Source organism: Kwoniella shandongensis, chromosome 13 (genome assembly GCF_008629635.2).
Source record: "Kwoniella shandongensis chromosome 13, complete sequence".
NCBI lineage: Eukaryota > Fungi > Basidiomycota > Tremellomycetes > Tremellales > Cryptococcaceae > Kwoniella > Kwoniella shandongensis.
Genome location: NC_089299.1, coordinates 228590 through 250161, shown reverse-complemented (window position 1 = coordinate 250161; position 21572 = coordinate 228590). Strand labels below are relative to the sequence as shown.

Here is a 21572-nt window from a genome sequence, read left to right as displayed (position 1 = left end):
AGGGAAATGGAAAGAGGCGATGATTGGAGGCGTCGAAGCGTGATAAGCAGTTCAAGGGCGCAGTTCACCTAAGGAGCAATATAACACACCGAAGAAAAATATGCATACATGGTATAATGCTACATCACTTTGGTACTGCGTATTTGGGCAATGACAATACCATTGGCCAGAGATGGAACTTAAGCTCCTCTGCCTTCTTTGCTTCTGCCTTCTGTCTCCTGCCACCGCACAATGATGCAAAGAATGACCCTTTCCCTCCTGCTTTCTTCCATCTATGATACCGCCACCACAGCCATAACAAGAACTGTACATTTGTGAAGCATGTGTATGTCAGCTCTGCAAGACACCTGATGTTGTACTTCTGTGACTTACCACCCCAACAAGAGCACCAATGATACCACTGGCCACAGCTCCAGCATTGTCACCACCACTCTGAGGGTTCCCACTTCCATTCCCAAAATCTGCTGTTGCTTGTGGTCCTGATGCACTAGCAGTTTGTGTTCCAGCTTCTTGTACTGATACAAAGTAGTCCAATGCTAAGAGCATGCCATCGATCTGATTTGTGATCTTGCATGTGTGTTGGGAAGCACCATCTAGGTAGGTGGTGAAGAATAGGAGGGTGTTGTATGTTTCAACAGTTGTAGAGGCATTGTAAGTGCTGATCATCTTGGAGTCAATCTCGATTGTGAATGTGCCAAACTCAGGTCCTGTCATTCCAAAAACATACAATGCTGAACCTTTGAACTTTGGCTATCAGTAGAAGATACACATGCTGTATGGCTCCAAAAGGTCCAACTCACCTTGAAAAGTGAATGATGCCGCTGCTCCCCCACTTGTCGTATAGCTGACAGTATTACCATAGAATTCGCCATTCTGGATTGCAGATACAGATGATGATGAGGATGAGGTTGACTGAAAACCACTATATGTGATTGCTGAAGAACCATCATCCAGTGTAGAGTTTACACCAGTGCTACAGAGCTGATCAGTCCCACTGCATCTGAAGATGAGAATCAGCTCACCCTGATGCCACGACTTGTGTCTCTAATCTGACTCCGATAAACTTGAATGGTTCTGATTGTGAACCCCCACATGCCTCACAAACGCATTCCAACCTTGCAGAATGACTCCCAAAACTTGTTGAAAGACTTGCTGATCCACTGCTGGCTGATGCTGACTCCAATGCCCCATCCAACCCTGCTTGTACTGAGTAAGAGGCAGGTGCAGACCAATGGAAGACTGCTTCATCAACTGTATGCCATATGTAAGCAACAATATCCATCTGTGTCAGACTGACTTGCAGTATGTTGAATTGAGTTGGACAGCATATATGGATGACCCACTAGCTTCACTTGTCCCATCTGTAGCTTGGCTCCAAGACCCTCCAGCTGGCCCGCTCCGTCCAGGTGTGTAAGTGAGCAGTGGTGAAGCAGCACTGATCCAGACCTCAGCCATTGGAGTGCTTGACACACCCATTGTCTGTATCTTTCACTTGTCTTATATCAATCGAGCATACATCATCAATGCACTATGGGATCCGTTGGAAAGTGGTGGAAAATTAAGTAAAGCAACCTTTGATCAACTCGAACAATGAACACCTTGAATGGTTTGTTCCCTTGCCAACCTCCCCTTCAGTTTATCTTACACATACAGTCAAAGGATATCAGGTTTGTAACACTTTTCTGTGAATGTAACACAAAAGATTAGAAAGGATCATCTTGCTGTGACATACTCCTGGGACCCCATGCTCCCGCAAGGAGCACACACTTCAAAGGACAGACCTCATATTGCACAATGAATGGCCACAGACTCACACCTCAATGCATGGCCAGCAAGGTATAAAATGCAGTTTCAAGTTTGCCTGATTGTCTGCTCACTGAACAACAACGACAACAACTACAAAGCGCAGAATTAGAACAGATTTTTCAGTCTTGAAGACACAATACAGCAGTGCTGAACTTTGACTTTTGAACTCCAAACATGTAAGTAGCCATACCAACAACATAAGGCCATATAGCTGATATGTTAAGTGTCTACATAGCATGCTCATGTACAGTGCAGCCGGACCAGTGGTCACCTCTTACCCTTACTACTACAATAATCTATATGGAGGACTTTACAATGGCTGGGGGAGGTGGGGTGTTGGCCCAAACTATGGGACAGGTTGGGGAAGTACCTGGTATGGTCCATACAACTACATGTCTGGAACATATTGGTGATTTGGATATGCTGCTTGCAAAGATTTAGGAGTAAGTCGGAGGGTCAAACAAGGACGGGCAGAGCATTAGCAGTTTGTACGTGACACCATTGCCACTTGTATGAATGTGTTTTCTGTCAAATGTATCTCCTTTCTGTCCATTGATTCATAGTGTATGGAGCATAAGGGTCACAATCATAAAGGTAGAAAGGTACCTGTGTGTACTGAAAGGACTCGGAATGGCCACTGCCAAAAGGGACATACAAGATTCTAGTAGCACATAAAAGGCTTGAGTGTTACTTCTGTGTCAGTTGACTTATCTCCACAAAGTATCCCAAGAGTAACGGAAGGTGAGCTACTTGATGGCAAACTGAGCTAATACGGTAGGAAAGCATCTTGAGGTTCAAGGCTCACTAGAAATATCAATCTTAACAATGTCATACCACAGACATAGCCATGGGCAATGTCAATGTCAAAGCTGTGACAGACACACAGTACATCTCCCCTGTGGCAATAAGACCACCAACCATGATCCTCACTACTATCAGCCCATACCAGTGATATACCACTCTCCTGTTCAACCCATGCCAGCTTTTGCACCACAAAGACCTCATCCTCATGCACCTGCATATCCTCTCCACAATCTAGGCTTTGGGCCTACTCCACTCTTTGGGTGGCCATCAGTCATGCCACAGGCACATTCATATGGTCAGCCCAAATATTGGAAGTATCAGAAACCAGATTATAGGAGGCTCTGCTTTAGCGTTGGGAAAGCAGAAGTGCCTTATGCTGCATTACCAGGTGGACCATTGTGGGGTTTCCCAACTCATATGAGCGAACAGCTGGTCCAGAGGTGGTAGACTACTATAGTTGGGTTGGAGCAAACCCTTTGTGTATGTGATGTTTCAGTGTATGGAATCCTTTGATGATTGTTGTCTGATTGCAATGTCTCATCAGTGTTCCCATTGACGGGTGGAGCCAATCAACTCATTGTGTAGTCCTTTGTACAGGTAACCTTTTGGCATGGTTATATACAGCTGGGGATCAGTCTTACCAGGTTGGCATCCACATGTGCTGTACCCAGAATTTCCACCTATCACTGTACAAAGATGGAGCAAGATAATGAGATAAAGATGCCTGGAAGCTTCCCCAGGTTGGTTTATGATGTGTGATTGGTTGGTATCATGCAAGTTCAGCTAACATCATCTGCTTGAAGCTTTCCCCAGGACAATCCTGATCCAGAAATCCATTTGACAACCACACCTGAGCTGGCAGAGCCAGCGGACATACACCCCCAATCTGAACCAGATAAGGACCACCAAACTCCTTCTTCCCATTATGTAGAATATGTTCACCACCCCCCAGTGCAAAACGCAGTGGAAGACAAACGTGTTACATTTGGTCAGCAACCAGTGTACCAAGACAATCAACCACCATCACCGCATGACGAACCCCCACCCCAGTATGTGCAGCAGCAGCAACCTCCTCCTCAACAACAAAAGCAACAACCGGCTACAGTCAATGTACAACCACAGCCTTATTTTCCACATGATATTTCTGTGCATTCGCCTGCACAATACCAGGATCCCTGGGCCCACCAAAACCCACCATATGATCGTAACCCTCAGTCACATTTTGGTCAAGCTCAGGATCCTTCATATGGTCCCCCACACCTTCCTAATTCACCATTGGGTTATGGCTATGGATCATCATTGGGGCCTCACCCACCACCCTATCAAGGTAGTCCACACAGATACAGAGGCGACTCTTTCCCCCATGATCAACACCAACACCACTCAGTCAGAAAGCACAAAGAAAAGTAAGTAACACACATGGAAGTAGTGTGCTAATACTGTATCTTCCAGGCCCCAAGTCCAAGTGATTAAACAAGAACAAGAGAGCGAGTCATCATCATCATCCATGGCAGATACCATGCAGATGATGATGATGAGTTCAATGATGATGCAGCAAATGCAAGCACAACAGATGCAAGCTGCTCAGATGGCTGCTATGACACAACAGACTATGCAGATGCAGCTCAATAGCAATAGCAACAATCAGAATGGGAATCAGAATCAGAATCAGAATCAGAATCTGGAGAAGAAAAGTACCAGGAGAAGAAAGCCAAAAGGCTCAATTAACATCAAAAGTACGTTCCATCCACCTGTATTGTCGTCTTTGTTGAGCTTACATGTTTAGCCCACATCAGGTGTTCAGAAGAAGCCAAGAGGTAGAAAATCCTTACCAAAAGTTGTACAAGCAGCTCCACAACCCCTTGTTGTGCAACCACCACAAGTTGTGGCTGCCGCGCCACCACCCATTGGTAAGTCTCTGTACCATGATTGGTGTGTCAGATTGTGTGTTTGATGCTCATAGCCCCCACATTGGATTAGTCATCAATCCACCACCTGGTCTTGAGATGCTTGCAATGGACAACTGGCAGGAGGCCACTATCATCCTTTGCTTTGCAGCTGTTGGCTTGATATACTTGATCTGCTCAAGAGGAGGGGGAGGTAATGATAAGAAGAAGGATGAGAGTATGGCCAGGAAGCATATGTCATAAGCTGTAGGAGTAGCTGCACCTGTTTTTAGTATTCATGAGACAATCTGAGTGGTCATGTCATATGCAAAATACCAGAAGTGTTCCTTTGTAGTAACTACAACAAAGGAGGTGCTTAGCAATTAAGGTCTTGATAGCCTATTCATTGAATCAACTCATCTTGACGTACACTATATCACAAATTACTGTAAACAGGATGCTGGGGCCAAGGTTTCTGTCACTACTCCTTGGTACCTCACTGACTGTGTTGGCCAATGATAAAGGCTTTCTTATTCCCCAAGATACAGGTGGGAGCATGATGACAGTAAGTCTGTAAACGAATCCAAGCTACTAGCACAAAGTTAATAATTATATCGCTTCAGGACACAAGTGAACCTGTCAATGTGATCATATCAAACAATTCAGACCCCAGAGTAATGGTTGAAAGCATGAGAGGAGGAGGCATCTACAATTACTTAGCAGGTGCAGGATTTGATGGTGAATGTTTTGGTCTGCACATGGGTGGACTGCAGAACCTTAACCTTGGTGATGGGAATGGAAACCGTATGTCTTGAAACATACTGATGCATAACAGCTGACATGGAGAAAAGAAACTCAAATGGCAATTTTGAGATACCAGTACTTTCATGATCCATTCCTTGGGTCATGTCTTGAGTCAATCTATGGAGGTAACCATGTGAGGATATTCAAGCAGCAGACAAGGTAAGCATCTTGACCACACTGTCAGAGCTGACTCCATGTGCAGTGGTGCATATTTCTTAGCGTAAGCATACCCTGCCTCCCTGTTCAGCCAGTCCGCTGTGCTTGCTGACAGCATATGGGCAGAACATCAGCAGAAATGGATAGCACAACACATCACAATCTTGGATGGGATGCGTAAGTCACGAGAGCGGTGTGATGGTAGAGGGTTTCTGTATGCTGACCATCAATGGCTTAGGTATGACCTGGGGAGGTAAGCAGACAAAGAGGATGTGGTCTGTTAGCTGATATGAGGTTTCAGAAACAACTTCATAGGAAACTGTACAGACGTGGCTATACCAGAAAATGTCACTATAAACTCCACATTTGTTGGTGACATCATACAAGATGGATGGAGATACACAACCAACGTCACATTCACAGATGGTCTCTTGCCTCAAAATAGAAGTGAGTTGTAGAGCAATAAAGATAGCGATATACATTGACTGAAATCTGGCCATTACAGCTTTTTGGAACCATTATGCTCAGTGAGTTTATGATGACACTGCAGTCTGAGAGATCTAGCTGACAATAGCACAGAGTACAGAAAGTTGGTGGAGCAGTCTCAGATGGATTGGTGGCAGTCTTGGAGATACAGATGACAGAAGTCCAATGATAATGCATGAATACTAATTGCTTGTGGAATGAGTTGCACTCCTATGTTGCAGCTGATCATATTCTCCTCCTTTTGTTTTGCTGTGATCCTTTCAATGTTCAATGAGAAAGGCAACAGAGAAAGGAAGGCTGGTGTGAAAGGAAAGGTTGTCAGATACTAGTCTTGTTTTGATCATTTGTGATGTTTACGGTTGTCTTTCTCATTGTATCTGTTACCCTACTATTCAACTTGGGTATTGTCATCCTCCAATCAATTTCACATCACCAACAAGATGGAGGCATTTCCCATCTATGAAGATTATGTTCCTCCTGACTACTATGCAGGAGAACCCTTCCAGTACTCACATGAATATGAACAACCCACCTACTTTGACAACACACCACCACCAGTCTATGTTGAACAGGCGCCTCCGCCTCCACCCATATATGTTGAAGAAGAACCATTTGAAGATATTGATATTGAGGATGTTTGGATGGACCCAGATTATGAGGAAGAGGATGATTATGTGGAGACCTGGATCCCTTATTCTGTGACACCTTCACAGAAGACATCTGGTTCTCAGAATGGTAATCAACAAGTTGTCATTGCCCCACCTTCTGGGTTCTATCCTCCCCCTTCTGATATTCGCCAACATTACTGCGATCTCCATCCTGCAGATTGCTTGAATCACAAGGGACCCCTGGCAACCAATGCAACAGACAGGACCAATACGTCTCTGGAGAACGACTTAGGAAGGGATACAGCACTCAGCCACGTGGATCTGTCCGGTATGGGAATAGCATTGTTACTCCTGCTCTTGATCTTACTTGGGCTCAATGGTGGCTGGAGTGGAGACAAATCAGGAAAAGGTGGGAGCAAAGATGGTGACAGTGCAAGTGGAAAGGGTGGTTCTCCTGCTGTTCCAGATAAGGGGAATGGAGGACCAGGTAGCAATAGGAATGAGATGAATGCAGGTGGGAGACCAAGTGACTCCAAGGGTAAAAAGGGTAGCAATGATGGAAGCAGTGATGGACAAAGTTCAGAAGGAAGAACAGGAGACAGGCAAAGAGGAGGTGGGACAAGAGGAGGTGGACAGCCTGGAGAAGAAGGAAGTAGTGCCGATGGAGGAAGCGGAAAAGGGAAGAAAGACAATGGCAAAAAAGGAGCTACCAAACATGGAGAGCCTGAAGGAACTTCAAGGGGCTCAGGAAGGAATACTCGGTCCTCTGGGAACAGTCAGTCAGGTAAGCTTCTTCCTTGGTGCTGATATTCCTGTAAAGCTGAAGTTTGTTCTAGGTGATGGGAACAATGGTTTAGAGTCCTCATCACAGAGATCACAAGGAGGAGATAGACCATCATCAGGACGGAACAACGAAAGTGGTAGTAGCTCCAGGGACAGAAGTAACAATACAGCTTCCACAGATCGCAACAGAAATCCTGACTCTGGAAGATCAAGTAGAGGTGAGAAGGGAGACCAAGATAAAGGAGGTAGTAGTGGTAGGAGGGACGAGGCGGATTCATCTGGCAACAGAGACAGTTCAAGAAGACAAGAAGCCAGTGGAGATGGCAAGAATAGGAATGATAGTGGTAAGGGCAAGAATGAGAAAGACAAACACAGCAATGGTAGTAGTAGGAGTGGTAATTCAGACAGTAGCAGATCATCGGGAAGGGATAATCCAGGCAGAGAGGGAGAAACTGATGAGCAAAAAGCAGCCAGGAGAGCCAAGGAAGCGAAGGAAAGACAAGCAGCAGAACAAGCAGCATCAAATGACCGTTCCACTAGCTCGGGCCAGAGTAGAGGCAGTGATCACAACAAAAGTGGCAAGAATCCAAAAGGAGTTGATAAACATGGACAGCAAGGAGATGGTAGAAATCCTGATGGAAGCCGTACAGGGACAAACAGGAGAGGCAGATCAGGCAGAAACACAGAGGGGGAACCGTCAGCTTCACCACCTGAAGGGGAAACACCTGAAGAGAAGGCAAAGAGAGAAAAGGCAGAAAGTGATGCCAGGAGAGCTGAACGGGCAGCGAGGAGAAAGGCTGAGAAAGATGGCAACAATGGAAAGGATAGTGGGGGCAAAGGAGATTCAGGTGATACTGCTAGTGGTGGACAAGGAAGACCAGGGGAGACACCTGAAGAGAAGGCAAAGAGGAAAAAGGCAGAAAGAGATGCCAGGAGAGGGGGTCAAGGAAGACCAGAAGCAGGTGGACAAGGAAATCCAGAAGAAACACCTGAAGAGAAGGCAAAGAGGGAAAAGGCAGAAAGAGATGTCAGGAGAGCTGAACGGGCAGCAAGGGGAAAGTCTGACAAAGATGACAAGAATGGAAAGGATAGTGGGGATAAAGGAGACTCAGATGCTGGTCCCAATGATGGAAACCAAGAAGGGGGTGGGAGAAATGAGACACCAGAAGAGAGAAGGAAGAGAAGAGAGGCAGAACGCAATGCTGGTAATAGAGCAGAAGAAGATGTCAAGGATGAAAAGGATGGTAGAGCAGCAGGAGCAGGTTCGAGTAACAGTTCTAATGATGGAGAACAAGGAGGGAGCAGAAGGAATGAGACACCTGAGGAGAGAGCAGCAAGAAGAGCCAGCCAAGCCCAAAGTAACGACAGCAATGGGTCTACAGACACTCCAGGTACAAAATCAGGTCGGACCCCTTCTGGAAGACAAAGCAACAGCGATGACCAAGCTGGTGGAACAGATGGGGCTGCAGGGCGCTCATGGCTGGGACCAGCAATCCTGGCAGGGTTATTGCTCCTTGCACTTGGTGCTCTGGGAGGAACTGGTAACATGCCAACCCTACCTCATGTACCTGCTATTTTCAGCGGCACAAGACCGACAGTGCTCAGAGGCGGTGGACCATTACTAGGGGGAGTTGCAGGAAACAAACCTTTTGGAGGACTCTTCAGTGGACTCTCAATGCCAAGAATCCTCCCATTATCAAGTCCACATATACTTGCAACCAGTCCTCCAATTGTTGGATCTACACCACCTATTGTAGCAGCTTCTAGTCCAAGAGTTGTCACAGAGTCCCCAAAGTGGATTGTCAATCCTCGTCCAGAACCAAAAGCAGAAATTCACATAAACAATGTCAACTCTCAAGGTGGTGGAAACCCAATTGCTGTTGATTCAGCAGTTGGTGGACCTCCAGTTATGGTCAAAGAAGAGGCTGCAGGTGTACAGCCACCTGTTCAGGTTACTGTTGATGAACCAATCGCTGTCAAGCCGCCAATCATTCTAGCAGAAGAAGCACCAATTGTTGTCAAGGAAGAGCCACCAGTCATTGTGGAAGAGGAGGTGTGGGAACCCATTGAGTTCAACTTCACAGGTCCCACAGATCCGGACCGTATCTGGAACATGCTGTTTGCATTGTTCATAATCATCCTCCCACTCATCATCGATTGGGTCAGAGATCATCCAGAAAGAAGATACACCACCCCAGATTACCATTCTCCTGCCATCCAACTCCTCATCCTTGCCGTGATCCCGATTGTGGGACTCATTGTTGCAGATTGGCATTATGGCTTGTCAGCGGCCATTCTGCCCTATGCAGAAGTATCTGTAACGGGTGTCCAGGGTGGTTTGACACCTGTCATTGTGGGGATAGTGGAGACTGGTGAGAGTCTGCTATGGGGTCTGGAGGATGTGATCTTTGGAGAAGGAAGGATCTTCTTGGGCATGGGATTGGCGATTTTGGGTGTAGTGTTGCTTGCTCAGAGGGAACCAAGCTTGGATATACCAAAGACAGATTATGCCTCTGGGATGGTGCAGGCTGTCTATATGTTGGGTGCAGCAGTCATTGCAATGTTCTTGTGGAATGCTTAGTGATATGCATACGTGGGGAGATTTGTGTTTTTGGGTTCAGTCCTAGCGGTAATGCTGTAATCAGGGTCAGGGCTTATCAAACCGGATATCACCGTTATTATCGCTGTTGACAAAACGATCCAAGCGCCCGGATCTGAACTAGTTCAACTTGTCAACAATGGCCGTGAACCCGGGTCAGTGATTGATATCGTCTACAGGCCCATTCAAACATGTATCCTCATCTAGAATGTCGCATGTATCCCTCTCACTCGACATACAACAATCGAGTCAAGTCCCAATATGTCGAAGCCGAAAGTCCTCTTCTTGACCAGGTATGTTGCTCAAGCCATCTGATACTCGACAGTGTCACTCGTCTGTGCTACACCGTGGGCTGATGCAGCTCCATTCTGGCCCACTGTTCTTCGCTCGACGTATACCGTATCTCTACTTGCCACCGTTCCCCGCCCTTGATGAACAGTCCCGAGCTAGGCCAATCCTCAGTCCATCTGAACGTCATAGACTGGCTGAAGAGGGAGCACCAAGATGATCTCGAGATTCATCTGGGATCTTACGAGTCGCTGCGCTCTCGTACCAAAGAGGGCGTGACGTTTCATTCAATCGTTGACCCCATCAGCAAGCGGGATAATCAGCATGACCCGAGGTTCAATCGTGAGCATCGAGCTGTCTTACGCTTCTCGGCACGCTCTTGAGGTCGCACTGATTGCCACTGTACTTAAATAGATAACTTCACCTCGGTCAGCAAGTCTCCAGGGTTCATCGGAGCTTGTCAAGCTCTCATGGGCCTCTTTTCTATCATGCATCCTGAAGCACCCGGAGACTACCTTGAAACCGCGAAGAGCGTCAAGGGCCTACTGGCCGACTTGAGCCCTGCATTGGTGGTCGTTGATCCATGCTTTGAGTCGGCCAGAGACGCTTTAACGGCGACTGGAAGACCTCATATCATTCTCAGTCCGAACACTATCAAGGAGATCGGACAGGCGGCTCAGGGAGCTGGAGCCTTCAGCTGGCCAGCGTGAGTTGACATATCTTATGTTCGAGTTAGAACTATCAATCGGCCGGTCCACTGCAAACGCTGACTGACGTTTCACAGTGTGGCGACTGGTTACCCAATCGTCATGCCTTGGTATCTTTATCCTGCCAGTATCTTTGTGACGATCTTCCCCCTCATCTGGCTTAATCTGTTCGACAAGCCGTACAAAGCCTTCATCAAAGCTCGAAGCGGCGCAGGATATACTGGACCTATGCCGTTCCTGGTCGATTCTACGGCAGATCGATTCACCAAAAAGGTCCTTTGTATGTCTACCGCCGAAGCAGAGATTCCCGCGATCTATCCGGATACGGTGGTGTGCTGCGGTCCTATCTTACCCATTTATAGAACTTTCAAAGCGGTTGACCCTCAGCTCTTCGATCAGCTAAAGTCTGCCGGTGCTACACACGAGTCTGTAGTGTTGATTTCGCTTGGTTCGCACCATCGTACCACAAAGCAGTTCGCTCAGAATATGCTCACAGCTATTCGGGTCTTGCTAGACAAGAGAAAAGACGTGCAAGTGTTATGGAGGTTGAAGAGATGGGGCGGTTACGATCTGGAAGGGGTGGACGAAGTCAAAGACAGACTCATCGTTGTCGACTGGCTTGAGGCTGAACCAGTCAGTATCCTCGCAAGTGGACTGGTCGGTTGTTATGTTCATCATGGGGGCAGTAATTCATACCATGAAGCGCTCGCGTAAGTTCAGCGGTTCAGTCGTCCCGGCCGAGCATGTTCAGCTGACCAATCACCACTCCTAGACTTGGGATTCCACAGGTGCTTCTACCAGCTTGGTTCGACTGTTTCGACTTCGCCAACAGGGTTGAGTATTTTGGCATTGGGCTATGGGGCAATAGGCAGTCTGCGTGAGTGCTCACATAGCTTTCTACACACGGCACTGATCCCTCGCTCCGTAGCCCCAACTGCACTTATTCAGAGTTGTGTGCAGCCCTGTTGACAGTGATGGGAACCGGCGAGGACGTTGAGAGAGCTGTTGAGGTGCGAGAGAGGGCCAAGAGGCTTGCGGTAATTGTCACGAAGGATCATACGACTTCAGGCGGTCAGGTGGCTGCAACTTGTATTTGGGACGAGTTGCAGCGTGCGGCGTCATAGATTATAGACTTGCTTGAATCATGAATCATAAATCTTGCATTGCTCGCGTCGTGCATGGACAAGAGCATCGACGTTGGCGGAAGTGTCGAATCTGTCAGGACGTTGCATAGTGCATGATCTATGTACAATCCCATCCTCGCCTCCATGCGATCCCGAACCCAATGCTGTTGCTGACCGTGACATCCTTCAACGCCAAATGATCAGCCGGGAAGTGGAGTTACGTAAATAATTCTGCCGCACTTGCGAATTGGGACGCTAAGGCGCGTCTCGTGCTGTCCCTTCTTGTTCTTGTTGCGACGTCAGTTTACTCCTCTTGTCTTGTCATCCATCCCATCCTTGTATACCCATGTCGCTTTACACAGCGCTCTAAGCTCAGACAGAGCATCAACACATCATCGCCACCGCATACTTCATCGCAATACGATCCCCCTCGGAAACTCTCAGGGAAAGGAGATCATTTTGTTTCGAGCATAGAGTGTTAGAGCTGGCTTCGTCAGATAACAAGCTGTACAGCCCTGAGTAGAGTGTTTGCTTCGAGTCCAACCAGCGATACTATTTCTCTGTAAGTATTTTGGTCCTGTAATCATTCATCGCACGATTCAACATTCACCAAACGGCTCTTCGCGCCCGGCATATGGGTTAGCACTGACGATGTCCTCCTCATCTTCCTCTAGGCCGCTCCGCAGTCCTATTTACCGCCCTTCCCGACAAACCTGAAGGAACTCGTCCAGCAAACAACTATGCCAATCCTTCGCTCCATATCAAACTTCTTCTCGGGTGGCAGCGACAACAATGCTGCTTACTCCTCCCGTCACGCGAACAGGCGGTCGGTGATGAATTCGACAATCGACGCGTTTAGCCTGCCAACAACGTCGGGGGCCGGGACGAGATACGCCAACGGAAACGGTTACGGAGATGGCACATATGTAGGTATACAGCCTGGGCATTCACACAAAAGCGTGCATGATGGCTGATTTGTGGTTGACCGCAGCCTCAAGTAGATAGTGCGTCCTCATCACCTGGACCCAGTAGAAGAGGAAGTGCTGTGTATGGGGCATATCCCCCAAATAGCAAAGATAACTTGTAAGTCCTTTCGACGATCTGTGCTCGAGCTTGATCCTGATAATGGGCGATCGACTGTAAATTCAGCCCCACCTCTCCGTCCTACTACCCTCCCCTCACACATACATTCCATCGTCTTCGCAATACGCTTGCCGACTCATTCCCCGAACTGCTCGAGACCCTCAATGGACCCGTCAACCCTCACCTCCTCGCCGCATTCGAAGCCGAACTTGGATGTCCTCTTCCTCGCGCTGTAAGAGAGTCTTTAATGGCCGTAGATGGACAAGACTTGGAAGCGACAGGTCAAATTTCTGGGTCCGGTGGTCTTTTCTTCGGTTTACACTTTCTTCCCTTGGAAGAAGTGATGAGAGAATGGGCATTCTGGCGGCAAGCAGAGCACGACCCTATGGCTGGTAGCAATGCGGCAGTCCTTGCGACGATGGCGAGTGTCCCTCCCAACTGGATCAAGACTCTTTACGCGTGTCGAGGTTGGATTCCTCTTCTCAGCGATAGAACAGGCAACTACATCGGTATCGACCTTGATCCCGGGTCTAACGGCTCTTGGGGACAGGTGATCGTCTTTGGTCGCGACTTCGATAGGAAATGCGTCCTGTGGCGCGGGGATGGAGAAGGAGGATGGGGCAAATGGCTCGCGGCCTTCGTTGAGGAACTCGAGAGTGGGGACGGATGGGAAGCAGAGAAGTCTAATTCATCCGACGAGGAGGAAGATGTTGGCTACAGCAGCTACAATGGTGGAGCATCCTACGGAGAATCAGGCAAAGGATTACGACTGGCAGGAGAGTATAGAGGCTGGAACGTCCTGGAAGCGTGGTGGGACAGGAGTGTACGAAGATGGGAAGGATTGGGACTTGGTCTCGACGTAGTTGAGATCGAAAAGGGTATGGATGAAGCAAGGCGATTAGTGGGTCTTGACGGCAAGGGCAAGGAAAAGGCTTTGGATGGACTGGGTATAGGAATGCGAGTGGGAGAGAGTGCAGCACAGGTAGAGATACCAGGTGAGTTGAGCAGCGCGCCGCATTCATTGTGGTTGCTAACTAACATACCGTAGTCCTCGCCTCTCCACAAATTCCTGCTGCGCCAGGTACACCTGTTCCCCGCGATTCCGATGTCCTCCTCCCTCCTGCTTCCCCCGACCAACCTCCAATCCCAAAGATCCGACATCCCACCCCTTCTCCGATACGTGTCATCACTCCGGTCACCACAACCATGGATCATCCCCTGAAAGCATCGTCCTCAACATCTGGCTACCTATCACCACCAAGTCGATCCCCTCCGCGTATTCGTAAACGCGAACTTGCACCTGCGCCTTCTCCTATTGATCTACCCACCCGAGCTGATGTGCAAGCGATGGCGGCCATCCAACAAGCTGAGCAGTCCGGTTTGCGAGGCGGATGGGTCATGAATCTGGATACTAGCGCTGGTTCTGCAAATCGTCGGACGTACAGAAACAGCTCGGAGGCGGAGATGGTAGATATCGACCTTGAAGGAGGAAAGGCGGAACGATTTGGTTCTCCGAAGATGAACGAATTCGACATGGACAAGCAACGGGAGGAGGAGAGATTGGCAATGGCCGGACTGGAACACCGTCGAAGCCCTGTCCTTCTCTCTCGTACACCATCTCCTCTGTCGCGTGAAGCATCATTCGACGAGACCTCATCGCAAACCGACCAAACTCCCAGAGCAGCCATCCGAACTCCAGAGGGCTCGATCAGTGTACCTCCCTCCATCATCGCAGCGACTTCGGCCATCCGTCGTCCTCCTGTGGCAATCAAATCACCTGACCCTACCATCCGATCCTTTGCACCGGAAGAAGAGAAAGAAATATCAGTCGTTCGAGGAGATGCTGGATTAGGAGGACCTCGAAGAGCCCCTTCTAGAGCAGAACGTGAATCAAGCGTCGTGTCCACTGACAGTCAAGATGGCTTGTTGGATAACAGAACAGCCCGAAGTGCTAGTCCTGCGACCACCGACGATCAGTTCTCCACGAGTCCCACGACGATCACTGCCCCTAGCTCAGAAGCTGGTGACACTTTTGCACGCGGGAGATTACCGACGGCGAGGAACACGGGGTTGGAAGAGGAGATGGAGGAAGTCAGTTTGGATGGTCCGTCGGAGGTCAGAGCGTAATCTAGGCGTGTTTAGATGGAAGCATGACAGATTGTGCATTCAAGGCTTGCAAACGCAAAGAGCGACATGACGACCGGCCTAACCGGCACAAGGTGAATGAGTCCGGGCTGTCCAGTAAAGTTTAAGGTATTAGCAGACAACCGATTTATACTGACAGACTAACATGACATTCGATTCTAGGTCTAAAACTGATATAACGTATTAACAACATTGGTTACAACGCAATCCCGTTCTTCCGATTCAAAACTAGTTGCTTGACTAGATACTCATCGCCGACGACTCCTTTACTGCTTCGACTCTCGCTCAACCTCTACCTCCAAGTCGCCTTTCCCTCTCGCTAACATCAGCCTCCCTGCCGCAACTCTCTCCTTTGCTCTTTCTTCCTCCTCTCGCATTACTCTTTCAAACCTTGCATCTAGTTGGTCCTTGTCCACTTCGAATTGTTCCTGCTCTTCCGCCCATTGCAAATCATTTTCTGCCTCAACCTTCTTCCTTGCGTTTTCGTTTACGACGTCTTTGTCATTGTTCTCGCCAATTTCTGTATCAAGACCGATGCTGATCCCGGAGTTTTGACGTGACGGTCTATATGGCAATCCGCGTCTGGAGGCCTTCTTCATTTGGATTCTACTCGAATTGAAAGGCAATTGGTTCAGCAATCGAATCCGAACGACTGTCGAGACATCCTACTGAATGAAAGGACTTACCGCTCCAACTCCTTCTTTCTCCTATCTCTCCAATCGTTCATCTCCTTTTCGAGTTTCTCCAACTCCTCTCTTTGCGACTCGGCCAATTCTACCGCCGACACTTCCGATTTTGTAGGATGTTCACAACCTGCTAAGCGCAAGACGTCGGGTGCTTCCATGTGATCTAGGCAGGCAAGTTACGCGATCAGTTATCGGTCTTTCAGTTGTGAACCAGACCGCACTCACCGGAGGTCGTTGTCATGCGATGGGCGAAATCACAATTCCATCCGGGCGAGAGCACGAATTCTCCTCCTAGCTGAGTGATCGTACCGGGATTCGCAAAAGGCATTCGGAATGCGTTCTGCGGAGCGAAACGACAACATGATCGTTACGTCAGTCATCGAATCTTCGAAGGGCGCTCAGAGGGTGATCGAAAACTCACGGTTAGACTTTGCACTAGCTGCCCTGGTACATTACGCTGATGATACGCTGCCCTTCCTTTGAACAGAGGACCAAAGTCATTGGTCATTTTTGTCATTCTGCGGTTCCAGCCAAAAGTACAGTCAGTTACCGGATCGATATGACATCTCAATGCGCGCGGAGTCCGAACTCACCCCATGAGCTGGTACAATCTTCTTGGTCCATCCACGTAGATTGGGAATGGACACTTGAACAGTCTCCGATACGCCTTTATCATCTTCCAACTCCCGTTCGAGACGATGACGACCCTGATTCCTGCCTTTTCGAGCGCCACTGGGTCTAATAAAGAAAGAGAGGCGAAAGTGTAATCTTGGCATTGACCACACCAGAAATGACGAATGAAGAAGATGACCGTTTTATGTACAGGTGTCTTGCTCGTGGTAGGTCGCGATGCGTTGTGGGCAGGATCTTCCGAAGTTGACTTCTCCATGAAGGTCGTGCTGTCGTTGATTTCCAAGGTGGCGCTGTTTGTCTGATGTTGTTGATGGAGATCGTCCGTCGTTACTGTTGTGCTATCTTCCCATCTGGGGAAGAAGTCGCCGAAACAGACCAATTGTCCCTCTTCATCTTTCAAGAAACATGTCCCCGCTTCCCATAATCTTCTCTTGGAAGGGATCCTATTCACATCGAATTCTTCATCTTCGAGCTCGTTGACTCCGACCGCGGTACTGGCCTTTGATTTCTTCTCATCCTTCTTGTTCTTGTCCGAATGGTCCTTGCGGAAGAATCGTCCTCTGGAAGAGGAGGTCTCCCGACTCATCTTGGTACCTCCCATAGCTCCAGCAGCGATTCCGGTGGGCGCATTTTGAGGATCGAGGATTTTGATTTCGGGTGGCGGGGCGAAGTTCGCCGTCTTCTCAAGGGGAGTAGTAGGGAGAAGGGGAGAATCTGCTGATAGGGAGCGTCGTCGTCTTTGCGAAGAGTCACCTTCTTGTGGGACGGGAGGTAATGGACGATCGAGGGAGAGCGAAACCAGTCGTGCTTGTAACGCTTGAGTTGCCACATCGTCGTTCGACGAGAGAATACCCTCATCTTGTTCTATCAACAGCAAGTCTTGCGGTTGTCCTCTACTTCCACTTCGGGGCGGTATAACAGGTGCGCCGACGCTCACCACTCTTCGATGAGGTGGTGGTGGTGTGCTTCTCCGAGTACCAGAATCGGGAGTTCCACTTCTACTTCTGGAGCTCGAAGCGGTATCGCGTCCTGCTCCTGCGCCGACACCAGGTACTTCTAATCTCCCAGTTCGAGCGGTACTTGCGGCGCTGGCTGGAGAACCTGTCGGTGATGGTCTGGCATTCGCGAATGGGTGATTGGAAGGTAATCTATCGTTTGGAAGTGGATATGAGATCGGTTGAGGCATGTGCAGGGTAGGAACAGGTTTACGTCGAAGCGAATTGCCTCGACGCGGTGATCCACCAATTCCAGTGCTTGACCCTTCGGCAGAAGCCGTAGGGAGCATGGCGGTAGCACTGGGATATACAGGGGAGGTAGGGGTAGATGATACCCGACGTGGGTCGTATGGGCTAGGAGACAGGTCGCGAATGGGTAAGATACGATTGATATCTCTGTCAAGGATCGGACTTGCGTTGGTCTGAGGCGTCTGACCAGGCGGAGATGATATTTGGTTAGGCGACTGACGCGAGGACGATGGCGTAGATTGCGGAGACATGCTTGTGATGCGTGTGATGGGACTGCTTGTTCTGGGTGTGCTAAGTGTTGTTCAGGTGTAGATGACGATCTCAAATATGGACGTTGGTTCTGCTGGTTGCACGATGGCACTCATTTGGATAAGGTTGCTTACAACATCTTCATGATTCAATCGGCAACACCCAACTTTTCCTAACCGTCCTGACATAGCCCTGATTGATCATCTATCCCTTTGTTACCGCTCCGGCGACTCGTGTGGTAACAGTTAGCAGTTCATTTAGGAGACTGGTCATCGCCCCTACGCCCTTCTCCTCTCTGCGCCGTGGCAAGTGCTAAGGGGAGATCACCCGCGACATTCCAAGGCACGAGTGACAACCTAAAAGATTAACGCGCGGTCTTTAAGGGCTCAAACCCCGATCACTATTAGCTACCGGGATTCGCCGTACCAACTTCGCTACGTAGAGCGCCTTCTCTGCATGCTATCTATGATGGTGTGATCCTTTGTGATTTTTGTTGGATTGTGTAGATGTAGTGGTCAACGTCCACAATGCACAATACACATCCATGCCAGATATACAGGAGAATATAGTGACAGCAGGACGACCATATGCAGTCATATTGTGAATCACCACACCATGTATACAACTCCTTGATGTCATGATTAGCAGCCACAAAGATCAACATCCTTGGGTACATATAGCCAGTGTGGAACTTCCAGCAGATCTCAAATTGGTGTGACCTTTCAGAGTGAGGCAGATTGTCATGACAGTCACTGCCACATACATCATGTGACCTATAAAATCCCGACACACTCGCCGCTCTACTCGCTATTCTTGTCGAACTCGTAGAACTTCATTTTATAAACCCATCCATTCCTCGGTCTAATTCAACAAAGTGGCCAAGTTGTAAATTATCGCTCAACATAGATGGACGGATGGATGGATGGATGGATATATAGGGGAATGGCTATTCTCATCTTTGTACTCTTCTCGTTAGTGGTTTCCCGATTGAAAGTCATACACCGTACCTTTGCTATTGTTCTTGACAATATCACTTAGCCTTCAGTCAGTCCAAGGCCACAACGCTCATACTGAGGTTGTTCTCTTCGGATTCTCGCCATTTTTGTCATTCTTGCTGAGTATCTCGCCCATTTTGTCATTATAGTTGACACCTCTTGGCAAATATCGCTCAAGCTTGTCTCCGTGGTGTGATAGGGCCTCATTGACTGAAGCCTCTGTGGATCATCGTGACACAGCTCTCAGATAGCCTCACTAGGCAATGCATTGTTATACCTTATTGTTGAAGTGTGATTCAGCCTCAGTGACTCAGTCACCAAGCCTGAATATTGATGGGACACCTCCCTAAGTCTGAATTATACCAGTCACATACCCATCATACAAGAATCAGGGCTCACTGGGAGACTCTGGGAGACTGTTTTACTGTATGGAAGTGATGTATTGGAGAGATCAAAACACATTTGTTACACATCAAGGTGAGTGTGTACGGAATATACACTCAGTGTATCAGTATCAATCACACTGCCAGAAATGCAGCAACTGCTTGGTGATTCTTTTGGCAGATACATTGGCAGGCAGAGTTTACAAGTACTTTTTGATCCATAAATGTTTGTCATATGAGCTGTGTGAGTTGGAGGCTGATTTGAGGTGTCATGAATAAGCTTGACATAGCTTGACTTATAACGATTATTTGGTTGAGACAGTCCCACACAGTGATGATGCAATACACCCACTCACATGCTTTTCAATGGACGGTCCTTTGAGCTTATTCTCATTACATTGTCTGAGAAGACCTTTGGGAAGACTTCTGATAACAGCTTCCTGGGATGAACTTCTAAGACAGACTTCTCGAATTCGCTTCTGAGAACAGATCAGTATTCCAGCTCTTTCATATGGCTTCCATGAATTGCGTACTTTGAGAATTCTTAACCTCGTTGCAAATTACTGAAACCTTAACAGTCAGAAGTTTTGATCACCTGTATGAAGTTTTTATCTCCTTCACACAGAAAGGATCCTTTTTTGGCAACTGAGGACAATGACGGGATTTTCGTGAGTGCATGCAGGGCCAGATTATGTATGCAATCGTTGTAATTTACAGCCCCAACCATAGGATACAGCAGCATGGACCGGGATAAGACTGACCCCATGGTGAAGGGATAGAAGACCGTGGGACATAAAATCATACTGTTCCATCAGTTGAATACTTTCTTAGTTTTTGTTTGGCAATCATGTTTGTCATGTCATATAGGCACCTTCTAAGTGTAAATTCCTTCTCAGTGTTCATTCATGGAAGTCACCAATCTTCTTCCCCCTGATTCACCACAATGTAACCTTCTAATCAGAACTTTGCGCAAACACATACCTCCTTCTCCCTAGTGTTACAGTACAAATACAGTGTTATCTAATACACACCTATCTTTCACCTTGCACAGCACAACTCCAATGCCAACATGCCAGTTTCCCCCAATGAAGAGCATCTTGGCAGTGTGGGAGAGACTGCTACCAGATCACCATCCATGAGGTCTACCAAACCTCTTTCATTGGCAGAATTTGAGAACCGACCTAGGCCTGGGCTTCCAGGGCGGCAACAACAACCAAACGACAAGATCCTGCCATTTGATGCATCTCAGTCTCAGCCCTCATCGCCACCTGCCAACCACAAGTCAAGAAGATCTTCACCAATCACAAGCTTGAGTCCACCAACAACCTTTGACACCTACCCAAACCGTGCCCCACCAGAGTCACATGAAGGTCACGGTCGGAATGAATCACTTGACATCTTGCCCCCGATCAGGGAGCACCTGCAGGACTTGTACGGCTCAAACCCATATCATCTGTATGGTACCACTTGGCTGCCCCGTCACAACCCTTTAACAACATCTACAGTCAACAATAATGACTTTTACCCATTTCTTCAGCATCCTACCTGGCATGATGGTGTTCACAGATCAAACCCTCCCAGACAACAATTCGACGCCAATGGCTTCAGTTGCACATCTACTCAAGGTGCTGCATCTGCAGAGCAGTCAGCTTCCTGCAAAACCAGCAGGTCCAGTGATCACTATTTTGCATATGCCCAATCTGACTTTCCATCTGTCCCAAGGGATGCCATATCATTCCCTATACCAAGAGAGAAAAAACTTCCTTTGCCATACTGCTCAACTAACAAAGCAGTTAATGTCCAACAAGTTGCCTCAGCTGGCTTTGATTCTGCTTCACCCTGCAATTTGGCCCACACAGCGATAGCACCCCAGTCAGATAAGTCATACAACTCATGTACCACCTTCCAACTTGATGTTCAGGATACTTTACTACCAACAGCCAGCTTCCCAGCACATGAGCGGCAGGTCTCCACAGCTGGTCCAACTGAATCTGGCATCTCTAGTGACCCTTGCTCTGCCTTTAGTTACACAAATGAAAACCATGAAGTCTCTTGTTCATCCTCATCCATGCAAATGGCTTCAACAGCTGTGTCTCACAAAGA

General features: G+C 48.1%; 7 protein-coding genes across 7 annotated transcripts; 5 read left to right on the top strand and 2 right to left on the bottom strand.

The window, feature by feature from the left end:
- Positions 1–124: 124 nt before the first annotated feature.
- On the bottom strand, positions 125–1476 carry CI109_106794 (uncharacterized protein; the record flags this gene model as incomplete). Its single annotated transcript, XM_032002140.2, has 5 exons — positions 125–304; positions 373–737; positions 801–973; positions 1023–1251; positions 1344–1476. The coding sequence occupies 5 exons, from the start codon at positions 1474–1476 to the stop codon at positions 125–127; spliced, it is 1080 nt and encodes a 359-aa protein (XP_031863697.2).
- Positions 1477–3306: 1830 nt separating this feature from the next.
- Positions 3307–4760, top strand: CI109_106793 (uncharacterized protein; the record flags this gene model as incomplete). Its single annotated transcript, XM_032002141.2, has 5 exons — positions 3307–3350; positions 3414–4016; positions 4063–4346; positions 4407–4520; positions 4591–4760. The coding sequence occupies 5 exons, from the start codon at positions 3307–3309 to the stop codon at positions 4758–4760; spliced, it is 1215 nt and encodes a 404-aa protein (XP_031863698.2).
- Positions 4761–5185: 425 nt separating this feature from the next.
- On the top strand, positions 5186–6111 carry CI109_106792 (uncharacterized protein; the record flags this gene model as incomplete). Its single annotated transcript, XM_032002142.1, has 8 exons — positions 5186–5300; positions 5348–5459; positions 5503–5520; positions 5583–5633; positions 5695–5709; positions 5758–5903; positions 5962–5983; positions 6036–6111. 8 exons carry the CDS (start codon positions 5186–5188, stop codon positions 6109–6111), a joined length of 555 nt encoding a protein of 184 aa, XP_031863699.1.
- A 271-nt stretch (positions 6112–6382) lies between these two features.
- Positions 6383–9914, top strand: CI109_106791 (uncharacterized protein; the record flags this gene model as incomplete). The annotated part of the gene is made up of 2 exons (XM_032002143.1): positions 6383–7334; positions 7387–9914. 2 exons carry the CDS (start codon positions 6383–6385, stop codon positions 9912–9914), a joined length of 3480 nt encoding a protein of 1159 aa, XP_031863700.1.
- Positions 9915–10193: 279 nt separating this feature from the next.
- CI109_106790 (uncharacterized protein) lies at positions 10194–12051 on the top strand (the record flags this gene model as incomplete). The annotated part of the gene is made up of 6 exons (XM_065967912.1): positions 10194–10225; positions 10372–10562; positions 10635–10926; positions 11005–11637; positions 11700–11804; positions 11856–12051. 6 exons carry the CDS (start codon positions 10194–10196, stop codon positions 12049–12051), a joined length of 1449 nt encoding a protein of 482 aa, XP_065823984.1.
- Positions 12052–12791: 740 nt separating this feature from the next.
- CI109_106789 (uncharacterized protein) lies at positions 12792–15261 on the top strand (the record flags this gene model as incomplete). Its single annotated transcript, XM_032002145.1, has 4 exons — positions 12792–12977; positions 13043–13134; positions 13201–14129; positions 14183–15261. 4 exons carry the CDS (start codon positions 12792–12794, stop codon positions 15259–15261), a joined length of 2286 nt encoding a protein of 761 aa, XP_031863702.1.
- Positions 15262–15545: 284 nt separating this feature from the next.
- Positions 15546–18093, bottom strand: CI109_106788 (uncharacterized protein; the record flags this gene model as incomplete). The annotated part of the gene is made up of 5 exons (XM_032002146.1): positions 15546–15885; positions 15966–16128; positions 16191–16305; positions 16387–16483; positions 16559–18093. The coding sequence occupies 5 exons, from the start codon at positions 18091–18093 to the stop codon at positions 15546–15548; spliced, it is 2250 nt and encodes a 749-aa protein (XP_031863703.1).
- Positions 18094–21572: the final 3479 nt, after the last annotated feature.